This window comes from Thalassophryne amazonica, chromosome 3 (assembly GCF_902500255.1).
Source record: "Thalassophryne amazonica chromosome 3, fThaAma1.1, whole genome shotgun sequence".
Taxonomy (NCBI): Eukaryota; Metazoa; Chordata; class Actinopteri; order Batrachoidiformes; family Batrachoididae; genus Thalassophryne; species Thalassophryne amazonica.
The window spans coordinates 74158767-74174713 of NC_047105.1; the positions used below are offsets into that span (position 1 = coordinate 74158767).

The window sequence follows — 15947 nt, forward strand, 5'->3', positions numbered from 1 at the left end:
CCTTGGACAGTATGGACAGCAGCCATATAAACCCAACCATCAATTTCCTGTTCCAGTTAAGGGCCATGGGGGCCGAAGCCTATCTGAGCAGTGACTGGCACTGATGTGGGGTACACTTTGCACAGGCTGCCAGTCTATCGCAGGGCCAGCTCATGTATACAGACAAACTTTTCCACACTCTCACTCAGACCTACAGTAAATTTAGAGTCACCAGTTCACCTAACCTGCATGTCTTTGGAAGTGGGAAGAAGCTGGAGCACCTGGAGTGAACCCACACCAGCACAGGGAAAACATGCAAACTCCACACAAAAAGGACCAGGTTGGAACGGTACCTGGGACCTTCTAGCTGTGAGGCAGGTGACAGGTGGGATGCTCAGGAATGGTAGGACACAAATGCATGGCACCAGCAGACAGCTCTGGTTTTTAGTATGTATACTTTACTGAAGAGGATAGCCATGGTCGGTACATGAGTAGGCAGTCCAACAAAACCAGCCGTACAGAAATCATCAGGCTAATCATCAGGCTAAATGGCATGGTCAAAGCAACAGGCAAGAGGTCAGGTGCACACTATAAGGCAGGCAGGAACAAGAACACAGATACAGAGCTGGAATGAGGGCACAAGGCATGACAAACTGGCAAAGGACAAAACCACCCAGTGAGCTTCTAAAACCCCAGGTGGTAATCAGTGAATCAGGAACAGGTGCACACGGAAAGCACCAGAAGCAGGGCGTGGCCAGAGAGAGATAAACAGACATCACTAAGAACAAAGAGAAAGATGAGACAGACAGACCCAAGCAGAAAAATCCCAACAAGAGAATAAACAAACCAAAACCCTGATAATACAAAACTAACAAAACTCAACCTCTGACAGTAGGAGTGTTAAACACATCCACAGGCAGCTGCAGTCACCAATATATAAAGCATGCATACAAATGATTCTCATTCCAACATTCCAACTGAAGGTTTGATGCAGGCGGTACTCAGTGTGGGCTTCTGCCAAACACTGTACACTTCCCATGATAAACCATTCTCAAGGTACATTCATTTTTATTTGGTAAATGTTCGATGAATGACATTTTCAGTTAAAATATGTTTGTGTTATTTTGTGCATACCTGCAAGTGGCTTACAGAGTTTCATTCTGCACTTATGGCCATTAACCACAGACTGTATAAATATTGGACAAACCCTGTCATTGTATTCTATGGCTCTATTTCTCAAGACTCGACATGATATGAATACAAACCCAATTCCAATGAATTTGGGACATTGTGTAAAATGTAAATAAAAACAGAATACAATGATTTGCAAATACTCTTCAACCTATATTCAACTGATTACACCAAAAGGACAAGATATTTAATGTTCAAACTGATAACCTTTGTTTTTTGTGCAAATATTTGCTCATTTTGAAATGGATGCCTGCAACACATTTCAAAAAAGCTGGGACAGTGATATGTTTACTTCTGTGTTACATCACCTTTCCTTCTAACAACACTCAATAAGCGTTTGGGAACTGAGGACACTAATTGCTGAAGCTTTGTACGTGGAATTCTTTCCTATTCTTGCTTGATGTATGACTTCAATTGTTCAACAGTCCGGGGTCTCTGTTGTCGTATTTTGCACTTCATAATGCGCCACACATTTTCAATGGGTGACCCCCATAACATCATCACAGATGTATGGACTCACATGCCATTACAAATCATTATATAAACTTTGCTAAATGTACTGCCACCCCTGAAAAAAGTCAGCTACCTATTTCAGGAACACTACCCAACCTACAGACCGCAGATCCCCATGGGCAACACGCTAGTACTGCTTAATGTATGTTGTATTAGTTTTTTCTGTTGAACGCTCTGTAAAACTGCCTGTATTACAAGCCAGGCACTATAGATGTCAATTCAGCATTACAGACTTCCTGTGTGTAGGGGAGGTGTTGGTCTAGTGGTTAAGTGTTGGGCTTAAGACCAGCAGCTCAAACCCCAGCCAGATCAGGCAATCACTAAGGGCCCTTGGGCAAGGACCTTAATTCCCGAGCAGGTCCTGGTGTTTAGTGAGAGCCTTGAATGGCAGCCTAACATTTGTGTGTGTGTGTGTGTGTGTGTGTGTGTGTGTGTGTGTGTGTGTGTGTGTGTGTGTGTGTGTGTGTGTGTGTGTGTGTGTGTGTGTGTGTGTGTGTGTGTGTGTGTGTGTGTGAGTGACTGAGAGAGAGAATGCAAGGCATCACTGTAAACTGCTTTGAGCTTCTGAGTGAGATGGAAAAGTGCTATATAAATGCAGTCCATTTACTATTTTCCAGAGGATCCACTGCACACGGGAACAGACCAAGACAATTTAGTAAAGTTCAAAGAGACAGCAGCTTTAGAAAAGTTCTACACACTATCCAAAGGCTGCTGACTTGACAGAGACTTATTTCCTTGTATGGCTTTTTAATTATCAGTCCAGTACAGGCCATAAACTCAAAGTGTTGTTTTTACCGTATTCTGTCAGTATCTATCTGCGACTGTCTAACCCAACACCCCAGGGTACAAAGAACAGTATTGTGGAAGGTTACACAGCAGGGTAAAGCAGCTGCACTGGACAGCGGCTGACTTCACTGGTAATAGCCAACATGCCTACAGAGGTCACTGTGAAGCCTTGTCCATACGAGTCAATAAATAAACTCCTCCAAAACACCTTTCAAACAAAAATATTTGACAAAGTGCCATCAAATGATGCTGAAACTGCACACACTTTGTTGTTCATGTACACTAAATCAGAAACATCTATTAATCATTACATTATGCCTTTGTAAATTTTTCAGCACAACTCCAGTATCAGTAATACAAAGAGTAAAGTGCATTTTGACCACAACTTGATTGAATACTCAAGTGTTATGACAAATAACATGGAATTTATGGTCTTTTAGTGACACCTCACATTAAGGTAGGCCTTGGTGAAAATGACTGTCCAGGACCTTTCTACGCAGATGTCAGAGATACTGTGGGCTCAAACCACAAGCCATAGTCATATGGGTCAGGTTAATTGGTGCCTCTAAAGAGATATGACTGTGAAAGGCAACAGTTGTCTTTCTCCATGTGGTTCTATCATGGACTAGAGGCCTGAAGAGGGTGAATCCTGCCTTTTGACTGGTGGGTGGAATAGATTGGACCAGCAAAATAAATTTGACAGATAAGAGATTAGGGACAGTCTGACAGTAAAGAACAAAAGGAATTAATAGTGTGACGGTGAAGACATGGGACACAGAGAAGGTTCCTTTGCTTTCCTTTAATCAAACCATTTTTTTTTTACCTGAGGCCTTCAAATATGGTCATCGGTTATTGCAAAGACTCTGCGTCTGTCCATCTGTCAGTCCCTCTGTCTGTGCTTAGCATAAGTCCAGTCCTATTCGTGAAACGTCTGCCGTGCAGCTGCGGCACTCTGATCGATCCGCCATCTTTTATTATGAAATCATGCTGAATTTATGTGGAAATGATTGTTGTACAAAAGCTTCAGATATCTGTCGCTGAGCTAGATGATGACTGCAGTGCAGTGAGATGAGTGCAGTTTTAAGTAGAAACGAGGTGATAATCGTTGGATCGCAGCTGACGCTTAGAAATGATGCTGCGGATGCTCCGAAATGACACATGCGTAGTAAAGACAGGGGGGGACTGATTTTTAGGGGGACCGTTCAGTCAGCGACACCGGCATTGATAAAAAGAATTGATAATGTCTGTCACATTCATATGAATGTGATGGATTGGTTTTTTCATTGCTCTGTGGAACTTTCTAATGACCTTCAGGTTGCCTCTCACGCTGCTTTTCTACATCTAGACACCATCTGCAGCACTCTGCGTACCAGTCGCTCACTCACTCTCCTGAGCCAAGCCTCTCTGAACAAAGACACATGTTCACACACATATACCCCAAGACTGTGTCCTCTTTCAAAAACTACAGACATCTCAGTCGAAGAAAAAGACACTGTTGCTTTCATTACCCACACAGGGATTTAGCCTCAACTCTAATGAAGACTATGAAAATGATGGCTAGGATTTTTTTTTTTTTTCCAGTCATAGTTTTGGCTGAGCATTTCCCCTTTATGACTGTCCTCTGTGGTTCTGAATTCTGAAAAAGAAATTACATCTTTCAAAGAAAGACAAACTTTCTAAATCTCCTCATTAAACATGACTGGACTGTTTAAACAGAATAACCTCTCTCACAATCACATAAAACATTTCATTGTGCCTCCATTCTGACTGTGGCCAGCCAATTAAATCTAATACGTTATGTGACATCTGCTTTTAGAATAAGCTTTGAAAGCTCAAATTTTAATATAACCTACTGTTTTAGCATCTTCATCATCCTTTATAACAAAAGTCATACAGTATTGAATTCCATCACCTTCATATTTCAATTCAATTCAATTTATGGATACAGCACTAAACCATAAGTTACATCAAAGTACTGGACAACAGTAAGCACATTCTTGAAAAGCAATATACTCAAGGTTGTCCAGTGAATAATTAATTTTCATCATGACCCCATCACAACCCCCAGAATTACTGGTGTACATCATACCTTTTCCTTGTTGGATGTACATGTCCAGAGTTCCACAATGGTCTTTCAAATTATCGCATAGCTTCACCTTAATAATGACCATTATACTTAATTTCCGAGACAACCCATCTACAACCTTATACATTATTCAGTTTTAATATTTTTAATATGATGAGCTACAACATGATAGCATTTTTTTTTTAGTTATTATCTACACAACCTGCCTGGGACAGACTGACTAACTCACTCACTCACTCACTCACTCACTCACTCACTCACTCACTCACTCACTCACTCACTCACTCACTCACTCACTCACTCACTCACTCACTCACTCATCTACATAACTGCTGTCTAAGATCAACACTGCTACCAGCCAATGGGGAAAAAAATTGACTTTAAAGCCACAGACATCAGAATTTTGGCGATAAACTAACAGGTTATGAATCACAGAATCCACAAGACTGAATGAGCAAATACAGTTGTGGTCAGATGTTTACATATACTCATCTTGGACAAGAAATAAGTTTCAGCTAAAGTCTTCAGCTGCTCAGTTGGACAAAGAAAAACCTTCTGTAGGAAATGTTCATGGTCAAATCATGCTAAGATTGAATTGGTTGACCACAATGTATGCTTGGGGGAATAAAGGTGAGGCATACAACCCCTACAATCCTGTACCACCTGTTGAGCATGCTGGAGGTCCATCACGTTCTGGGGCTGTTTTCTTGCCAGCTGAGGTTGTGTACTGTACAAAGTGGAATAATGAACAGGGTTCTAGCTAGCGCAAACTTGCGTTACGGCCCGTTACGCTATAATTTTGGACCGTTACGCTTATTTAGGACCGTTACGATTTTCAATACAGCGTCTGTAATCAACCGTTTCTGCAGCGCAACTCCAGTTTGAAGCATGAATCAAAGCAATGCTTCGATTCAATGGCTCGTGGCTCTTTGATTCGCTGCTCTTCAGAAGCGGTAAGTCCGCTTCTTAACCTCTCTGAAAGCCATTAAAATATCATGAGTCATTTTTGTGTGAATTAAAGTCACTGGGACTCTTGTCTTGTTGCAGTCGAGAAACGAGCTTCAAACGCTGCGCGGCTCTCAGACTCTGTCTCTCTGAGACAGAGTCCGCTCGGAATTAATAACTTCAAAACGAATCGCCGCTGTAAATAAAATGACACCTCTTACAAACGTTGCAATACAGACAATAAACTACAATCGACTACAACATTTGTTCCTCCCAAAATGAGACGTCCTGCATTCTTTATAAACCTGACATGCAGCACAGCGAGCTGTAGAGCTCAGCTCAGATATGGAAAGACATTCATGCCAATACGAGGTCTGCGAGAAAAATAATGTACCTTTTTATTTTTTTCAAAAACTATATGGATTTGAATCACGTGCGATTACATCAGCCAACCTTGAACCCTCGTGCGCATGCGTGAGTTTTTTCACGCCTGTCGGTTACGTCATTCGTCTGTGGGCAGGCCTTGAGTGAGGAGTGGTCCACCCCCCTCGTCGGAATTCCTTTGTCTGACTTCTTCCTGAGAGACTGGCGCTTTGCTTTATCAAAATTTTTTCAGAACCTGTGAGGCAGATCGAAGTGGACACCATTCGAGAAATTCAGCTGGTTTTCGGTGAAAATTTTAACGGCTGATGAGAGATTATGGAGTCTTACTGTCGCTTTAAGGACTTCCCACAGAGCGGGATGTCGCGCCGCGCTCTGAGGCGCCGTCGTCAGCCTGTATCGAGCTGAAAACCTCCAAATTTAAGCCTATGTTGACCCAGGACGTCGTGAGAGAACAAAGAAGTTTTAGAAGAGCTCGGGATCAGCAGTTTATCCGGACATTTCACTGTTAAAGGAGATTTTGTAATGAAAGACGTGCGGACGGATTGGTGCATCGGCAGGCAGCCGGAGCGGCGCGCCGCCACAGGAAAAACACCTCCGTTGGAAGCCTTAAGGACAAGTTGGAACATGTCCAGCTGTTAAACAATTTCTCAGATACTCACTCTACTGAAAGCCTTCAAAAGCCGCCTGGTTTTTTGAAAAAAATAAAAAGGTCCGATACTTTTCTCACAGACCTCGTAATAATGTCTGAAAGGAAATGCTTTTTTTTTTTTTTTTTTTTTTTAGAACTTAAATTTTTTATTGAATTTTTTCATAACAACACAGCATATCACACAGTCATACGTCAGTAATATATGTTACCTTAGTCAGCACATCGTTGAACATGCCATAAAATAAACATCACAATCAATTTTTTACAGGAAAGTATACCTGGCTTCAGCATCACAACATCCAAAGGGAAAATGAATGGGGATACGAATGCGCTGCCAACACAGTACCCGAGAAATAGCAATTTAGGTGTACAAAATGTGGGTTTACATGAATAAGGGTTTCGCACGACCCCACTGGGCAGCAAAAATAGGCTTTTGAAGTCTTAACATGTATGTTATCTTTTCCATTTGGTAAAGTTCCATTACCTCTAGTTGCATCCACTTAATTGTAATACACTTCAAAGCTGCTGTGAGGAGGATGTTTAAGAGATAAGATTTAGACCCTCCCTGCACCTCTTCCGGAACAATACCAAGTATCGCAACTGTAATATCCTTTGACCACTTCTAAGATCTGGTTTAGAGCCCTGTGCACCTCATCCCAAAGGTTTTTTAGTTTAGGACATGTCCAGACGATGTGTGTATGGTTGGGTATTGCTGCACCACAGTTTCTCCAACACAAGCTTGGTACATTGGGGTACATCTTAGCAACTAGATCTGGTGTCCTAAAATATCTGCTAAGAATCTTCCATTTAAACTCCCGCCATGTGTTGGAATTTGTAGTTTTGTGCGCCACTGCCCATGCTTCCTCCCACATTTCTTCCGAGATGGTTTTGGTCGTCTCTGCCTCCCATCTTCGTTTTGTTTGAGTAGGCTTATGCTGATCCATTGACAAAAATACCCTATATAATTTTGTTATCAGTTTCTTGTCCCCTTCATGTTTTTGGGATTGAAATAGGAAGTTTTCTATTGGTGTGAGGTTTAACACTCTTTCCCATTCCTTGTGTGTGGTCAAAAAAGAGCGCAACTGTAGATACATAAAAAAATCAGTTTTTTGGAGTTGAAAATGCCTACGTAGCTCTTCAAATGGCATAAGGTTATTTTTATCAATCAGATTATGGATAAACACCAGCCCTTGATCGGCCCATTTTGCAAAACCTTTGTCTAGGATATTCGGAGTAAAGCATTCCATATGTCCAATACTTGTTAGGATTGCAAGAACTCTTGGTAACTTAAATGCAACTCGTACTTTATTCCAAATATTAAGGGTGTTTCTCATCCACAATGACAAACCCTTCGTGGAAACATCTAAAAAAGGTAAAACCTTTAATGGTTCAGAGCACATCATTTGTTCAATGTCCAACCATCGCGTATGGTTATCACTTTGAATCCAAGATATCAATGGCTTTAATTGAGCTGCCCAGAAATAGTATTTTAACACAGGAAGATTGACCCCCCTTTTACTTTAGTTCGTTGGAGTGTTTTAAGTTTTATGCGAGGGCGCTTACCTTGCCAAATAAATTTTGAAATAATTTTATCCAATTCAACAAATGTGGACTTTGGTATTATTATTGGTAACATTTGGAACAAATACATCAATCATGAGAGAACATTCATACGGATAGTTTCTATGCGACCAAGAAAAGAGAGGCAACGCTGACCACCGCTCTAGATCATTTTTAATTGTGTCTAGAATTTTACTATAATTGACGTGAAACATATCATGTAAAGAGAGAGGAATATTAATGCCTAAATACTTGATACCCTCTTTGGGCCACCTAAAACCACTTTGTTGCTTTACACTAAGGGCGATGCTACTATTGATATCCATTGCTTCTGTCTTGTCAACATTTATTTTATAACCTGAAAAATAACCGTATTCATAAATCATTCCCTTCAAGTGTGGAACTGATGTCGCAGGTTCTGTCAGATATAATAGAACATCGTCGGCGTAGAGTGAGATTTTATGTTCCTCTGTGCCAATCAAAATTCCCTTAATGCCATCATCGTCCCGGATGAGTTGGGCTATTGGTTCAATGCTAATTGCGAATAAAAGAGGCGACAGCGGGCACCCCTGCCTACACCCACGCTCTAAGTTGAAATGTGACAATCTGACACCATTGACTCTGACAGCTGCCTGTGGGAACGAGTAAATTGTGTGTATCCAATCTACAAATTTAGGCCCAAATTTAAACCTCTTTAATGTCTGAATTAAATATTTCCAAGAAACGTGATCGAATGCTTTTTGGGCATCTAAGGAAATTATAGCTGTTGTTACTTCATTCTCTTTCTGATGAGATATAATATTTAATACTCGCCGTAAGTTATTTCCATAGTGCCTCCCAGCAATAAACCCGGTTTGATCTGGATGTATAATTTGCGTTATAATATCTTTTAATCGTCTAGCAAGAATAGCTGTGAGAATGCGTACATCTCTGTTGAGCATAGATAATGGCCTATATGAACTGCAATCGGTAGGGTCTTTGCTCTCTTTATGTAATACTACTATTGTGGCTTCAGACCAAGATGGCGCCATTGTTTTTGTTTCAAGAGCATAGTGATATGCATCCAGTAAAGGGGGGGGGGGGGGGGGGGTAAGAATATCCCTGAAACATTAAAAAATTCATTTATGAAGCCATCCGGGCCAGGACATTTATTATTCTTAAGGGATGAGATAACTTGTTTTATTTCCCCTTCTTGAATTGGCTCATCCAATTCTTTAGCTACTACCTCGGGTAATTCAGGGACATTTATATTACGTAAATAGTTCGCTATACTAGCCTCATCGGAGCAAGTATCATTATTACTGTATAGAACTTTATAGAGCTCAGCAAATGTCTCGGCTATCTCTATTGGTTTTATAATAGATTTATGACCTAATTTTAGCTTTTGAACTACCTTTGAAGACTGCTGTTTTCTAAGTCTGAAGGCTAAGAGTCTACTTGCTCTGTTCCCATTTTCATAATACTGTTGCTTTGCGAAGCGCAGGTTTCCCTCAATTTTTTCTGATAGTAAGTCTTGAAGCTCCCTACGAGATATATTCAGATCATTCAAGATGTTGGGTGCTCTACTCTGTTTATGTTTGGATTCCAATTCTCTTATTTTATCCTCTAATTCTTGCTGTTTGGCCGCCTTTTGTCTTTTTTTTGTTGTTGCATAGGAAATAATGCAGCCTCGTAAATATGCCTTTGCACAATCCCACAGCATAATTGGAGATGTCTCCGGTGTTCTATTTATATCTAAATAATTATTAAATTCTGTTTTAACAAGAGCAATGAATTCCTTATCATTGAGAAGAAAGGCGTTCAGTCTCCATTGCTTGGATGCTGGGGTCAGTCCTATATCCCATTGAAGCACAAAGGGGGCATGATCAGAAATTGTGATGGGCAGTATTGTGATATCTTCAATTCTGTATAATTCAGCTTTAGTGGTAAAAAAAATAGTCAATTCATGAGTAAGATGCGTGTCTGTTTGAGTAAAAGGTAAAATTCCTCTCCTTTGGAAATTTAGACCGCCATATGTCCACTAGTCCAGCTTCTACAGATAAGTTTTTTAACATTTTGAAAAAGGTTGTCGATCTAAATTTGACATTACACAATTAAAATCCCCCCCCCAAAATCAGAAGCCCAGAGCTATACTCTGCAATCATATTAAAAACTGATTTTACAAACCCGGGCACATCTTCATTGGGAGCATATACATTTATAAATGATACTGCTATCCCATCGATTATCCCATTCGCCAATATAAATCTGCCTTCCTTATCTCTATGAACGAGAGTTTCAGTAAAGTTGATTTGCCTATGTATTAATATGGCTACCTCCCTCTTCCTACCAGAACAGTATGATGAGTAGTAAATTTTGTCAGCCCAAGACTTTTTCAATTTTTCGTGTTCGTCATTTGACAAATGTGTTTCCTGTAGAAGTGCTACCTGACACCTTAATCGTTTGAGTTGCAATAATACTTTCTTTCTTTTAATTGGACTATGAAGACCCTTTACATTATAACTTATTACATTAAGTGTACTCATGGCTATTACATATACTGCAAAATATTAATGTGATGGAGGCAGAGACGGCCAGTTAACATACAAAACCAATCATGTGAGTAAAGTAAATGCTGAAGACCAGAATAACAACTTAAGATGTGATAGTATTGCTGTACAGTATGTCCATGTTTGGCTAGATAGATATGCAGATGTTCCGTTGTACGCTTAGTGTAATTAGATCCTCGGGGAACAGAAGGATCAGAACGCAAAAGAAACATTTAACATTGTGTGTTAATAACATTGTGCTGACTGGTGGGTTTAAGTCCCTAGCCACTATAATAAGCAGCAACAAGCACACGCCACAGATACTGGCTGTGTGTAAATAATACAACAGTGGAGAAAGTAAAAAGAATAACTGTGTGAGAATTCAGGCTCCTACATCCAATAATGTAAATACCTTGACAACATGTGAAACATACCAAAAATATTCATACAAAACGAGCAAGCAGTACTAACTTTAACATTATAATATTTATATGAGGATTAGTTAAATAAAACCATTTTAAACATTTTTCCTGAGACAGACCAATTAAGAACTTAGATAATTTCACTGTTCATACTCACAATAAGTGATGAAAAAGCGCTTTTAGATAAAATAAAAACACGAATGTCCCAATGTTGCAAACCGCTGGTCCAAGTCGTCCCAGGTTAGTCTTTAAGGGTCCGTTTAAATTTCCAATCCGGCGGCTGAAGCGGGGAAGATAGTCCCTTTAACATAGGCCATGGCTTTCACGGGGTCTTGAAACTCCTTACTGTCCTCTTTATAAGTGATCCAGAGTCTTGCTGGGTAAAGTAGTCCATAGCGCACATCACTCCGTCCTCGCAGAACTTTCCGTACATCTGCGAAGGCAGCTCTTGCTTTGGCCACGCTGGTAGTGTAGTCTGGGAATATTGCAATCCTTTTCCCACTGTAGATCAGCGGAGCTTGGACCCTGGCTCTTCTCAAAATATCCGCAGCGTCTCCATCATAATGCAGCTTGGCGATTATGACTCGGGGTCCATCTCCCACATTCTTGGGTGCGGGCGCACAGTGTGAACGATCAACTTTTACAGCCCTTTCCATCTGCAAAGCCTCCTTGATAATCTTAGAGGCCTCGCTGGGGCTGGCGGAGTTTGGCTGCTCTTCAACGCCGTCTATACGGATATTTCCGCATCTCATCCTCCCCTCCATTTCCTCACATCTACCCGTATTTTCACTAGTTCGCTCCAGAGTTCACTCACGGTAGTCTGCAATGTTGTTACCTCGTCAGACGACCATGTTGATAGACCACCTCTCACGTCCTCAATATCAGTTCCCATAGAAGTGATTTCTGCTTGTGTTGCTGCGGCGTTGCTAGCGATTTCATCCCGTATAGCCTTAACGTCGGCCTTGAGAGCGTCGAAATCCTCAGAAACTGCACTCCGTATTTCCTCTCTTATAATTTTGGAGATGTCACCTCGTATAGAGGCCAAAACCTCAGCTTTTACTTCCTCGCTCATGTCAAGTTTTTGTGTTGCGGGTCTTTATCCTCTGTAGTGCGCTGCCTTGTTGTAGCTCTAGTGTTAGCTGCTAGCTGTGCTGTGCTATCGTCGTACCTGAATTTATGTAGTTTGTCCGCCATTTGAGAGAGACGTGCAATGATATGTGTCTCACTCGAACTACCGACTACCAACAGTCCGGTTTAGGTCACGTTTAATAACAAAAGGTCGTTTTTGATAAAGAATATGTGGAAGGATGCAGGAGCTCTGAAACACACGTCTTTACTCCATCTTGGCTCGCTGGCGCCCAAAAGGAAATGCTTTTGACAAAAACTAACAGATTTTATTTCTGTTTATGTCCAGAGATCAAGGATCCACCATGTACAGTTTATTATGTCCAGAGTTTAAGGATCCAGTAACCAATTTCATATTTATTTACTTTAAGACTCAATAAAATGTTGTTCAATTTCAATTTAATCATCTTATAAAGCACCAAATTACAACAAAAGCCGTCTCAAGGTGCCTCACACAGGACAGTTCAACATAAAAAATAAAAATAATAAAAATAAAAAAAATTCAAATATCTAATTAAAAACAGAAGTAAAAGAATAAAACATAACAAAATAAAAACTACTCATAAGAAAGAGAATAAAAATAGGTTTTAAGTCTTGACTTAAAAAGGTCCACAGAGTCCGACTGCCTCACTGAGGGCCATGTACTGGCTAACCCAGAATGAGATTGCCCACTCAACAAACTTCCCCAGCCTTGTGGACATGATGAAGGGACGTGGGCTGTCGTACCTGGCTTTTCCCCTTTGGGTACCCCTAGAATGGCCAATTTTTAGCTTGAATTTTCAAAAGCTTACCCCCTTCTGCACCCCCCCGTTGCTTCGCTCCCTCGACATTACCACTACGCTAAAATCTGATCCTAGCTAGAACCCTGATGAAGAAGGAGGACTACATCACAACTCTTCTGAAAAACCTTAAACCATCACTTAGAAGGCTGAAATGAACAGAACGTATTACAATATGACAATACCCCCAAAGCACACATCAAAACTGATTTTACAACCAGATAAACCAGACTAACATGAGGTTGGAAAAGCTTTTCTAAAGTCCTAATCTCAGCCCTACCAAAAGTATCTGTAGTGTGATTAAAAGTTGAGTCCATGCCAGGAAGAAGTCCTGAGGCCCAGTGCTGGTGCTTATCATTACATTCCGTAGCCTGAAGCAGTTGACAGTCTATGATTATCCCTGGATGGGAGGCGAGTCTGATACAGGTTACATTCCCAGCCAAAGCCAGTTCTCATTTATAGTTGGGTGAACTGGGACAATGAAGATAAAGTGTCTTGTCCAAGGACACAGACAGGCAGCATGACCAGAAATCAAACTCAGGTATTGGTAGCTCATCTCCTTATCAACTGAGCTACCTGCTCTACAGGAATTTTCAAATAGCTTAAAATGAATTTAGTTGTGCAATAATTTATCTTTTTCTCCTAAAAAATGGATAGTGTACAATCATTTTTCCAAAAAAAGTACAGATCAAAGAAATCGGTCAAAGCTCAATATTGTCATGACTCACATTCATGGAAAATGTATGTAAACATATGACCACAAATGTATGTTAATGTTTGTGTAAGTAGCATACGAATGCTGTCCACTGCAGGGTCAAATTTTTAAAAGCACATGCTGATTCATGAAATTAAAGATGCAAAACTCAGTCAATCCAAAACAACAAATTTCTAGCTGAGGCCAATACGCACTTGGATTCTTAGCTTTTATCAGTGTATAGAACATACCATTTTCATTTTATTTACAGAAATTTGTGCATGTTCTACTGCATTTTCCTTTAAATTCCCATTTTAAACTGTCTTTTTCTCTATTTAAAAAAATGTACTTACTGGGTTTTGCATGTGAACCCTTTGAGTCAGTGATACAGAAGACCAAAATCATATCTGCAGTAATTCCAAATTCATTCAAACACTTACAAGCATCAGGCTCCTCATCTGAGCCATCAGGGCAGTCCTTTTCCTGATCACAGCGCCAGCCCTTAGAGATACATGTCCCGTCTTTACACACAAACTGCTTCGGGCTGCAGGTCTTTGCTGTTAAAAAGAAAGAAAGAAAAATAAGTTAACATCTTGCTAATTTTCATTTCTAAATAACTGAAACTCTTTTCAGGCTGTGAGGGTTATTCCTGGGGTCTAATAGCAACTTTAGTCAGTTGTTTTCAGAACCAAAAGAGACCTGAACTGCTGCTAATTAGGTTCTGGAGAGTTGCTCTACATAAACTCAAACACAAAGATGCCTGGAAGGGATTTGAATGAACTGGTTTCATATAAATAACCAGGTTGGTTTTACCAGACAAACAATGTTGATTCAACAAGGCCGGTGGATATCAAAGAATGGCTTGTTAAATTCACTCCATAATCCATTTACTTTTCAATCTAACCTTCCAGGAAGAGGAGAAAAAACCCTGTCCAATTCACTTAGAGCCAAATCAAGGAACGCATTCAAACTCCTCACATACTAGGACCTCATAAACATAGATGACATTCACAAGGACACACAAACTGCAAAGCTAAGTCTACAGGGAAAGTTTTTTGTGGGTGCTACAAGATGACAAATATCGTTATTACACACCAATGCCTTGTCTCAATTAAAACACTGAAACAGTAGCTTTAGACTGGGCTAGAGAAGTCCTTAAATATAAGGGCACTCTGCAGAGTGCATGCCTCCTCTTCCAAGGTACAAAAGTTACTTCAAACACATAAACCCCAACCCATATTCCAACACTTTGAACATGTGTACAATTTTTGCTTTATTGAGTTCTGTGTTTTTATTTCAGATCGGATGTGTGGGATCTGATCTGTAACACATTCAAACTGTCCTGAGAACATTGGATAACCCACAAAAGCCCCTGCAGACTTCTTGTAAACATGGCTGTTAGAGTCCAGTGACATCTTTCAGGGACCCATAATATCTGTCTCAGCCTGCATTTGCTGAGCTGTGAACAGATAGGCAAAAATCGGGCTGTTACAGCTTTCCAAAGCAAAGCAAGCGTTCTGAATTTTTGCCGTGTGCAGCAGTCAGAGCGGAAAAGACAAGTTCATTATAATTAACCCTCTGGGTCGTATACGACGGCTAAGACCAAGCTTTATTAAATTATAAATAACTTTTTAATGACATAAGATAGAAACTTGCTTTTTTTTTTTTGCTGGAAACTTGACCCCACGGACTTTCAAGCCAGCCATCTTTGTACTCCTCATAGAAGCTGTGTGATGATGTGTGTAATGTGAGTGTCCAATCGGAATTGGTTCACCGTCACAAGGTTTTCCAAATCCAATCGTAGGGCAGATTTACCTCACGTGAAAAGCCAAAGATCGTTTTCAGGAGTGATATGTTACTAGTTGGCCCGTTTGAATAGCCTCCTGGGTGCTCCAATGAGTACATACTATTCCAATGCATCCTGCGCCATTACGCACAGCGAAAGTGAAAGCAGACAGAGGGCCTCTGATGACAATCTCATGTGCTCAAACAAAGAGTGTGTAACTATCAGGATTGCTCCATTAGTTTGCCTGTGAATGTTACTGGATAACTCTGTTGCTTTCTCTGCGTAAAGCACTGTTTACCATATTAAAATAACAAAACGTATAGACCATTTTGTATATATTGTTCAAAATGTGCATTTGTGTTTATTGTTTGAACCTTTTTGTTGTACAGTCTTTCACACAAGACCTCAAATTACCTTTATAAAGTGTCAAAACAGTTGTTCATTATAGTTTGCTGTGTGTTTTGAATAAATGTGTGTGGAAAATTATTTTTCACTTTATTTTTTCCTTGCCTATTTTTGA

General features: G+C 40.3%; 1 protein-coding gene across 2 annotated transcripts in view; it reads right to left on the reverse strand.

Moving 5' to 3' along the window:
• LOC117507043 (low-density lipoprotein receptor-related protein 1-like) overlaps positions 1-15947 on the reverse strand; it is a 446568-nt gene that overhangs the window by 353626 nt on the left and 76995 nt on the right. For both annotated transcript variants that reach the window (XM_034166738.1, XM_034166739.1), the window contains exon 2: positions 14082-14198. In XM_034166738.1, coding sequence (XP_034022629.1) covers positions 14082-14198 — 117 coding nt within the window. The remainder of the gene's footprint in view (positions 1-14081; positions 14199-15947) is intronic.